Source organism: Aphis gossypii, chromosome 1, assembly GCF_020184175.1.
Source record: "Aphis gossypii isolate Hap1 chromosome 1, ASM2018417v2, whole genome shotgun sequence".
In the NCBI taxonomy this organism is placed as follows: domain Eukaryota; kingdom Metazoa; phylum Arthropoda; class Insecta; order Hemiptera; family Aphididae; genus Aphis; species Aphis gossypii.
The window spans coordinates 28,171,872-28,183,872 of NC_065530.1; the positions used below are offsets into that span (position 1 = coordinate 28,171,872).

General features: G+C 28.1%; 1 protein-coding gene across 4 annotated transcripts in view; it reads right to left on the minus strand.

Annotated features, from left to right (window-relative positions):
* The window catches only part of LOC114121609 (ankyrin repeat and fibronectin type-III domain-containing protein 1), a 145,986-nt gene that overhangs the window by 38,529 nt on the left and 95,456 nt on the right, over positions 1 to 12,001 (minus strand). The window contains exon 1 of one of the 4 annotated variants that reach the window (XM_027984018.2): positions 6,021 to 6,466. The exons of the other annotated variants lie outside the window; for them this stretch is intronic. Coding sequence (XP_027839819.2) covers positions 6,021 to 6,081 — 61 coding nt within the window. The 5' untranslated portion in view covers positions 6,082 to 6,466. Of the gene's footprint in view, positions 1 to 6,020; positions 6,467 to 12,001 lie in introns of those variants that run through there. 4 annotated transcript variants of the gene reach the window in all.

The window sequence follows — 12,001 nt, forward strand, 5'->3', positions numbered from 1 at the left end:
GTAGTAAAACGTGTTATATTATTTAATATTATGAATTGCTTAAATTGTGAAACCACTCGAATATTTTAATTCTAATCAATATAAGTATATGTAAATATTGTACAAAGATACTGAATTTTAGTAATTCTTTTAGCTATCGTATATAATATACATATAATAACAATATCATATTATTTCAAAAGAAATATTTGGTTTTCATTGGTACCTTATAATATAGCATTATTAATTTACATCATATACATTAAATTTTACATTTTTTTACCAATACAACCCCCGGTTCCGTAGTTAATTTAAAACGGATAATGCATCATGGTGTGGTGCCGTTACTATCCGGCTGAAAATAATAATAATAATAATTACTAAAATCGGCATCATTTCATCATATATATTATATTATGTGGGTTGTGGCGGCCGGTAACGCTGTCAGCGCACTGAACATAACTTAACCGCTGTCATCCTGCTGTCATGGGGATGCGACAACGCGACGACCGATTTTCCAATTCGTTGTAAATGCACACAACTCACACGTACACGGTTTTCCGTTTTAGAACCGTATTATACAAATTACACTTTTAAAATCAGTTATGTTAATCCACCCTTCATCTACCCATTAGTTATATAGGTACTTAGGTATTAGAGTGTAACTGAGAAACGAAAATGATTATATTTATTCATTTATGTAATAATAGAAAAAAACATTTAAAACACTTTTTAGTTTGATTAAAAAAAAATATGTCACGATCCAATGATAATTATTATTATCGTAGTATCAATTTACAATCAGGTGCACTTAACTTTTTTTATTTGTAACAATCTATATTGTTATGATAATAGACTTTACTATTCGCACAAAGCACAATAATGTATACATTTTGTTGATAATAATGTGTATATTAAATAATTCTTTCACGCTCGTATAATATATTATGTGATAATTGATAATACGCTTAGGTACTTATTATATCTATCTATAACATCCATATAATATGGTAACTGGCAATAGCGTAAAGAATGAAAGAAAGAACTTAATGACACGTAGGCGTTGTACAAGGCAAACTTTTTGAAATAAAAGAAAATATGTCAACGAAACAGCTTTTCAAAGATTATATTATGCCTATATTTAGCGAGTCGCTATACCTACAAGAACAAGGCCATAGGTTATGCGTGCTTACTATTGTGTTATTTTATTTTATTATTTTCCATTACCGGTTGTTAGGTAATGGCCGTTTTCACGGAATAATTGCGTTTAGCCTACTTAAAATATATTTATTATCTCGTAAAATTATTCAAAATATAAATAGGTATACAAAATAATATAAAAATTACATCTGTGTCATCTCAACTTCAATTATTAAATCATATTTATAGGATATTCTAGATATTGAAATATTTTAATATAATATATCATCTACTCTTTGTGTTACGTCGACGTATATTTTCGTACAAACAAACGTTTTGAGCTTTTGATTACATTGTATTGAAATATCATACGACATACTTAACTATTATTCTATATGGATAAATATGTATTCTATAGAACTTTTATTTAAATTCTAAAGTATATTACGCAAATGCATTAGTACTAAACTATGTATAAAGGTAATTCAAAAGAGGTATTCGTGAATTTTAATAGATTTAGTATAATATTATGTTTAATGTATTTATCGTTTACGTTCAAAATAATCCATCATGTATTTAAATATATTCCTATACTAATATTTTTTTTTATCGTTATTTTATTGTTAGTATTAATATTAATAAATTTAATATCGCTTATTAACATAATAATAATATAATATAATAGTCTTGAATACATTTTTATAACTTTTTTTAAATTGATTTTATACTAAAAAACACTGCACAATAATGGAGTATTATAATATTTGGCTTTAAAATATTTACATAATTAAATATCAACAATGCGTGACTTAGACATAGTACATATTATTTTGATATTCACATAAGCCATAACGGTTTCATGAAATCTTGGCTACCTATATTTTTTTTATTTTAAATATGTAATTCAGTAATTGTATAATTAAGTTTCTGTATAGACATTTATCATAGTTTTTTCTATAAAATATAAATTATACGTTCTTTATGTAACTATTATACTGTATTAAATTATATTTCAATATTTGTTAGATAAGTACCTACCAATATAGTATATGCCATATGGTAATATATTATATTATTATAACATATTATATTGATGAACACATAATGTGTAAATGATAATGAAATATATTTAAATGCTTTCATTAACAATCTTTATTGTATATTTTATTTGTGTAAATAAATTATAAATTTTAATGTTTATTCAACAAATAAATTCATTATGTTGTTTTCAGTGATTACTAAGAATATTCTTCAATTTTTTCAACCACTTCAATTGAATTCTTTTATTTAATTTACAATATTATGACAGATTTAAATTTTTGTACAGTCTTAAATATATAAAAAATTGTATATATTATTATTTCAGGTTTTTATAGATAACGCAATAATTAAAAATACTAACACTATGATATTTGTAAACCTAGATTAAATAAATCTAAATGTATGTACGGCTAACTGAATCATCTCATAATTATAATATTACCTTATACGGATGACACATTAAAGTGCGTAATATATTAATACACGCATTATTTGGAAAAATTTTAGTTCTTCAGAAAATATTTTTTGTATATAATTGTGTAATAAATGTACTTAAATTCAAAATAACATTTAAAAATAAACATTTTTATTTATTATTGTTAAGTCTTCTACTTTTTTGAATACTAACACATGTTTTTAATTTTATATTTTAAAGTAGAATATTTTTCGAATTATTGCAATTTATATTGTATTAGTTATAACTTATAAGTTATAAGTAGCTACTTAAAGTTATGATGAGCGAAATATAAAGTGACACAGAAGTTACCCCGTAAAATGATAGTACACTACTCCACTCATTTAAACTTAAAATAATTATAATTAAAAAACTAAGAACTTGTCAAAAACTTTTTTTTTATAGATCAGAATGATACTCTGATTCAAAATATGTAATTAAATGTTGATATTAAAAAAATGAAATAATTTAAAAATAAAATTATAATCGTAAAAAAAGTAAAAATATCATTTTCAGAAATATTGTTTGAAATAATATCAAGTTATATACAAAAAAAATATTTTCAAATAAGTTAAAACGTTTCGTGATAAATGATAATGAATGTAAACACTTAAATGAACTATCTAGTACAACTATATTATCTTTAATAATACATTATTTTATTTTTTTATAAGCACAGTCATACACCCGTTTAAATAGATCTATTGAAAATTACTTCGACAGTTCATCTATATTATTCCAAGAATAATCGATTTAAATTTATATTTTGTCACCTCCCATAAGCTGCTGTTCACATAATATTATGTAAATAATTATTCAATTACCTAATTTGATACATAAAAATTAATTAGCTAACTATTTAACTAAATATATACGAGCTATTTATATGAAGTTTTAAATAAATAAAAATACTATACACTTTAGAATAAAAACTATTTTAATTTAATGCGATTTCTTTTGTTTGTTATCTACCTATATTTTTAATATCAAATAACATTTTTTTTTCTAACGATAAACACTCATCGTATTGTTGTATGTTTGTATGTGTTTAAAAATATTATTTTTATTTTTACATTATATTTTAATTTATTCTAAAATCTAAATCTAAAAATAGTGTAACATATTACATTGTACCTAGTCGACGACTGGTTTTACATAATTAACGATAACTTTTAGTGAATATTTATTTTTCATATATTATGGTAAATTTTTATTTGTTATTAATAAACACTGCATTTTTGACAAAAATAAAATACTTTATTTATAAACCAAAATGTATTGTTGATCTCATGTTAAGAAATATATTTACGTGACGTATAAATATATAAAATCGAATTTCATAATTATATTTCATAAATTAAAGCAATATTAAGAAGAAAATATTATACAGTTGCCTTCAACTGTACTACAGCGTACTACAGCAACTTTTATCATTTAAACTTTAAAAGTTTTGAAATAATGAACCACGCGTGTACTTTTCAATATTCGATATTAATATATTAACATGTTCAGAAATATATTAAAAATTCTAAGCTAAACGTAGATGCGTAGAATACATAATTATATAGAAAAGTTAGGTATAAAATTAAACAAATATAAAATTAATCATTGTAGATTTAGGCCATCAATAAAATAAATATACATTTATTATTTGTACAACCAATTAATTTAATATTATAGACTACTTCCATGAAATGCCTTTTAATAAATTATACTTTGTAATATTTATTCGCAAAAGCAAACCAAATAATAATTTTGAATAAATTTGTATTAGGACATTAGGTAGATAATCTAGGATATCCTTAGGTCAGTGTTCTTTTAGTATAAAGAAATAAACTAATAGATAATATAAGTTTATCAAAGATTTGGTAGCTTAATCAATTTTAATAACAACGCATACAGTAATACATTTAAGTACATTAATTCATTATATCTAATATGTATATTGTATATATACGAATAAGATGACTTAATATAGGTTTAAAGTCAATAAACACATATTTTGATACATACTCCTAGTGACCTAGTAGGAGAAATGAGACGGCTGTAACAAAATTAAAATTTGCGTGGATGCAACTAACTAGTACATAGAAATATTCGGTTAAAAAAAAGATCGTCGGTTTTGCGCTACATACATTTTTGATACGGCAATATTCGCATGCCATTGATCCACACATACGATAAACCCGATAAGACATATTATTTCTCGTAGATAACTAGTCAAAATATTCTGTAGACAAAAATGGTATCTAGGAAAATATTTCAAAAGAAAAAATATCCTACTAAAATTGTCAATTTCATTAAAATCTATCGTAACATATTCGTCGTGGAGTTGCATAAAAGTAATCAATGTAAGTAATTAATATTAGTAATTATTAAACTCTATTAGTTAGTACTATAGTAAGTAGGTAAGTAAGTAACTTTACTGTTATCAATCGTGAAATGTAAAAATATGAAGTGTGTGAAACTTGTAGTAAATATGGATTAAACTACCTTAACTAAATATTATCAAAGCCTCTATAATACGATTATCATTTCACCAAATGATTTATCGTATAAAATCATCAAAATCGTTTATAAAATGTATAATTAAGCCTAGATTAAGGGAGGGGAATCCCAGGAAGACCATGGCCCCCGGGATACAAAACTTGAGATGTTTTTAGTGCCCTCTAATTTTATACCATATACATTATACATTTATAAAATTATAATATTATAATTATTACTTATTAAATATTATGTAAAAGCAGAAAATACCTCATACTCTATCCTTAATCCTTAAATTATTTATAATTATTTACATTTTATAAATAAAACTCTTGAAATTTCTCAATTTTTTTTCTATGGATTTAATATAACTATTAATGTATTGAGGGATGATTTCTATGATATGATACTTACAACAATTTGTTACAATAAAATATAAAAACTAGAAAAAAAAATTTTAATTGATTATTTATATGAGTTATTTATTTTAATGCTATAGGAATATAAAAATAAAACTATAGACAATTATTTGTTTAATTGCATAGTAAGACCTCTAGACCTAATCTAGGTTCTGGGATCTCGACATTTTTAATCTTAATCAAATTTTGTGTATAATAATATTCGTTATATTTTAAAATATGGGATTTGAAAGCTAATAATGAGTAATGATTAAGGAACTCTATAACAAACACGATATCGCAATTTGGACGACGGTAGATAATATACGTTGACGTGTTAGTCCCCAATCATAATATTATATGCATGAAAAGTATATTTATCTGATCATATTTTTATTCTTAAAATCATATTTTATCGATTTCATAATTCGTATGGTACATTGCTGACAATATTATTTTATCGTTATATAAAGTGCAGCATGGATATTATAGTCGTTAGGTAAGATTTAAGTATTTTTTACCTTCGATTCTAAACTTGATAAGTCGCTCTTTGACTTGAATCCGAGGCATGTAACATATCATCTTTGGCCGCCTGTGCCCGTACACGTCTTTTCCGGGGAAAACATGTACAGGGAATACACTCGCGCGCCCGGCGCACACACGACGATCACGCGAGCGGCAACAGCGGCGGAGACATCGCAACGGCGGCGACGGACGTGTCGGCGGGTGTTGTAGCACGACGCACACGGGGGATGACCTGCGGACGACACGGCCGCACGATTGTCGCGGGCGTTTGGCGATCGGTTACGGATAGGTGCAACGATGTATAATATTATACGGAACCGACTGAGACGAAAAACGGCGGCGGCTGCGGCACGGAGACGGCGCGCAAGACACTGTGAACCGGTCGGACGAACGTGTACGAAAAGACTGCGTGCTCCGAGCGGAGACGGTGACTGTTGCGACGGCTGCGGCGGCTGCGGCGGTGTCAATAAACTTCAATGTCAAAGAGCACCTGAACCACCACCAACACCGGCGGCGGCGTGACCGCGGTCATCACAGTCGTCACCGTAGAAGTATACCGCGGTGCAATGCAATAGCTATAGGTATAATATACTCCCACCATCACCACCGTCACAGCCATAATCTCGGTTACTCGTGCTCGGTACCAGCTCTGCTTACTATACTACAACCACTTCTATTACCACTACTATTACTACAACTACCTACTACTACTACGGCGATGATTGTGCTGCTGTTGCTGCTGCATCGGACGGGGGCGAAATACGTATGAAAATATAAGTACTTATTTCCAACGTATCGCTGATGCGTGTGCGTGAACCCCATTATTATGATTTGTGCTCACGCGACGGTGTCTAAGCAGATTACCTGAACGTGTATACACGTGCGTGTGCATGTGCAGTGCGACTACCGATCGCTGGTCGCGTTCACCGCTCGACGACGTTACTTCGACCCGGTTTAAGGTATATACCTACATATATCGGAGACTGTGCCGGTGCGTGCGAGTCGTCGGATAACACACAAGAGTCCTAAAATGAACCAAGCCTTTAAAATCGAGTTCCATAAAACCATCAAATATAAAATTCTACGGTTAACCGAGTCTGAGATGTCGCGACTTTAAATCGAGATGAATAATAAATCTGTTATTATACCTATGTTTTTATTTAATTATTATTATCATTACACGTTTTATTAAATCGTGTCAACGGTACAATGAAAATATTCAAATAATATTTAAAAAAAATATATGTATATAAAAATAAGAAATCAATGATATTACGAAAACGTTTTGAAGTTTAAATTTAACTTTCTGTCATATTTCTAATTATGTTATCATAAATCTTATCATACTCTCGACTTGCACTGCACAAGTGACAAATTATAATTTTAAAATATTGTATACTTTTAAAATTTGTTTAATAAAACTCGACATAATTTTGTTATTACAGAAATAAAATGTATAGATTTTTTTTATTTCTATACATAGAATTTTATTTCATAAGAGTCTAGGTATATAACACTATCCACCATAATATAGAACTATATTTTTATAGAACTAGGTTTTATAGCACTCGGTTTTGTAGGACTCGCAGCTTTAATTCTAGTCTTCGTCATCCGGTATGGAGAGAAAAAGCGTTTGCTCGAAGAAAAATATAACACTCACGACGATGACATAGATGAGGGGTCGGGGAAAGAGATAGATAGATATAGAGACGGAGACGGATCGAGCGAGAGAGAGAGAGAGTAAAAATAAGTATATATGTATAATAATAATGTATAACCGTGCGTTAGCGTATAAAAATATATAACCGGTTCTACGCCGTGATCGCGGACAACGGTATAATACGCGTATTATATTATACAGGACGATTCGAAAAACGCGTCCTACCTAATCTTTATACGACGCGAACAAAGGGCGGCGGCGGATAGACCGGGTGGCGGCGGCGGCGGTGGCGGCACACATCCGTCGTCGTGCTCCCGCGGCGCTTGTGGGAGAGACCGTCGTCGCCGCATCGCCGACGCCGCCTCCTATTTTCTGCGAACCGATTGACCGTGTGTGGAAACCACCGTCGTCCACGTCGTCGTCGGTCGCTTGTGGGCTTGCAGCGGTCGAGTGCGCCCAATATCATTAACACTGACCCGGTCGTCTTGTCGCCCCGCGAAGTTTACCGCGCGCGTACACCGTCCGTCATAATATATATATTACATATATAATTTTTTTTTTTTTTGTATAAAAAGTGTGGGCCGACTGAGCCTCCCTACCCTCACCCCCTACCGATGACCTCGGTCACGAATATCGATGGCTCGAGTGAGAAATCATCGATAAAAAGACGGAAAAATCGATATGATACAGTTACAATATTCGTATAATAATATTATTATAGTATTATAATGATCAGAGATAAATAAAATATTATATTGTTATTACACGAGACCGGATCGAGACTTTCGTGTGTCCTTGGCGGTTGAAAAAGGTGGATAGTGCTCCTACGAATTTTGTTGTAAATTTAATTAAACAAATAACAATGACACGGTTTTTTTTTTTTACAATTATTTGGGATTGAAATATTTACGAAATTCAACAAAGTCACATATATGTGTACGAATACTGTTTTGTAGTTTAAAATTATAATACTTATTATTTAACAGTTTAATACCAGGTATAAGTAACCTGTACCATATGAGTCCCAGTTCTATTAGTGGAATTAAAAAAATAAAACAGTTAAGTTTATAGCTATATATACATTTTTATTTTTTTATGCGAGCGTTCAGAGTTGACAGTATATTATGAAAGCCAGTTTCAAAAATTTGTTATTCCCTTTATTTTAGTTGATTTTAGTCTTTGGCACTTGCTTATATTGTTTTTTTGATTAATCCTGCTCTATAAATGCATACAAATGAATAATATATAATTTATATACCACTGTTTGTTTGCTATGTTTATCGAGAAGGTGTGTGAATAACTCGTCCGAGAAATAGTGATCTGCACACATCATATCAATGTATCAATTGCAAGATATCGCATTGTGTTTTGATGAATAAAATGACGTACTGTGCATGATATAACCTATATAATATCAATATGGCTATAATATAAGGTTAACCGCTAACCTATACTTACGCTCATATACACTTATAGTATACCCACACGCACGAATACAAAGAATAATAAGTAATTTTTAAAATGATTTCGACATATTAATGTAATAATGAAACGTACTATTATAATTTTATCGTTATAAAAATGATAGCATAATAATATTGTGTCGTTTACTTTTAAGGTAAAAATATATCTCGAGTACTTTGCAATTAAAGCATATTTTCCCATAGAATTACCATTTCCAACCACAATTTTTAGAATACATCCCTTAGTGAACAATTCGTATATTTTACTTCGAATATAAATGGCAGTATCTATATACATCAATGATCAATACATTGACATTTCATTGAACAAAAGATTAATTAATAATTTATTATACTTTTCACAAGCTCCTCTGGTTTTAATAATTATTAATAAATAATAACAATAACCAAACTTTAAGCATAAAAGAACATCACATTAATGCGGTAATGTGGTTTAACGAATTAACACAACCGTGCATGATATAAAATACGACATATTGAAATAATTATTAACCCTTTGGCTTGATACATATTTTCTAATGATCGAAATATGAAAAGAAACCATTCCATGTTTAACCATTGATGATAAATATGACGTATTCTTTTTTAAATAATTTATAATACAAAACTCTGACTGTTAATAATTCGATTCCTTGGACCCCAGTGTCAAAGTTGGATGATAATACAATTATAACAATAGTATGTCGCTCACAATAGAAACAATAAAAAACTAATTTTCAAACTAATAATTCTTGAATGTATATTAATATTAAAAAATATGTGTTACGCCATTTGAAGATTTGTTATCTATGTCCGTGTGTTATAATCATAAATCAGAATACAGCCGGGTGAATATTTAATACTTGTAGACTCCTCAATCAATACATGGATTTTGATCTAAAATCGAAATAAATTGACCCTTTGACCGAATTTTATAATACAAAAGTAATTATCACATTTATTTGTGAATTAAATATTGCAGCAATTGGTTAATTTTGATTAAACCTTCCATTTTGAAATAATTAATAAAAATTTGAATATTTGTAATTTAGTTTTTAATTACATAAATACAAAATCCAAAAGACGCATTTACCTCTATAAAAAAAGTTGCAATTATGGAAATTACACGATATTAGTCAATATACTAGTTCTGCCATAATTTTATGTGAAGAATGTACATTTATTTTCCAAAATAAAATATATAATATTACTGTAATAAATTATACTATTACACAGAGTACAGTTATAGATAACGTTTCTCATAAATCAAAATATACATAGGCATAGTTTTAATATTTAATGTATATATATATATATATATATATACATTATAATTACATATGTATACCTATATATTATTTAATGTACAAAAATATTTGTTTATTAATTGTCATACAAATTAATAGTTGAAGGTAATACTCAGTATTCCCGCATATTTATTAGTAAATAGTATGCTAAAACATTTTTTTTTTAGATCTAGGTATTGTCAAGTATTAGAATATTAAAACTAGAAATATATTATTAATATTAATTATTGTTCAAAATGTTTTTGATTTAGTGCTGATGAGTTACTAGTTACCAAGGACAAATATAATGGATCATACGCTTTCTCAAAAACCATACTCAGACGTATTCGTCAAAATACTGAAGAGGTTCGGGTATCGGGTCAGACGCGTAGTAAACTAAATGTTTCATTGATATGATTACACAAACACATGGTTATTACTTATTTATCATAATCTAACAATTATCAACGGTTTATTAATTGTCAGTCATTATAGAATCATTTAATAATATATTTTGTAATTTTTATTTTCAATACAAATTAAATTTGATACTTTTATTTGTAGGTATTTCATTTTCATAGATATAATATCATAAAAAAATACGGTACTTTATTTATATCTTGCATATATATAAAAAAACCAAGTAAACCTATTTAAAATTTAAGTGTTAGCATGGAAAAAGAATTAAATATAATAAATTTTAATTTGCACAGGGTATCTGGTATAGTCTTCGGAATTGGTTAAAAGTAATCACCCACTACTGTTATTGTGTTGTTTTTATTATCCATATTATTATATTATATACAGCACATATATAACTATTATTATAAATTACTACTGTTTTTATGTTATATGAATTTTAATATTAACAATATTCCGAAATAAATTGATGGTTTTGCTTATAATTATTTATTTTTATCATACGTAGTACCAACAATGTATAAACAATAAATACCCATCTAATTGTGTTTTAATTTTTACCTAGCTAATAGTGAATTATTTGTAACTAAAAATAAAAATAAAAGTCTGAAATTTATTTTAAACCTAAATAGTTTATTTTGTTAAAAAAATGGTTTAGAATAAAATTGTTTTTAATGTTTTAAATAACAAATTCTGTTTTTATTTTTTTTTTTAATTAATTTTCAAAATCGAACATGAACAACACTTGTACATTATCGCGAATTTACACCAAAATGTGAGTATCTACCTATACATAATTATGTCATTATTCTTTAGTTTATTTACGAATCTATGTTAATAATGCACGACAATTTTGCTAAAAATTGTCGGACATTGAGGTACTCCATTATTTTACCGTTATTTTTGTCGGATTTTCTAAACCTATCCATTTTTATAATATTATGTGACTACAATAAAATTACAATAATAATAATAAATAATAATGGTCATAAGGAAGGATGTGCATCATTTATCTACCTTAACATGTCACGGTAGTCTTTGGGAAGTCATTTAATAATCTTAAGGCGCGCATGTATCTCGTCGGATCGAAGGTGACCAAATTTAATTTTACATATATTTCCCACTTACAAACAATGACGAAAAACTAG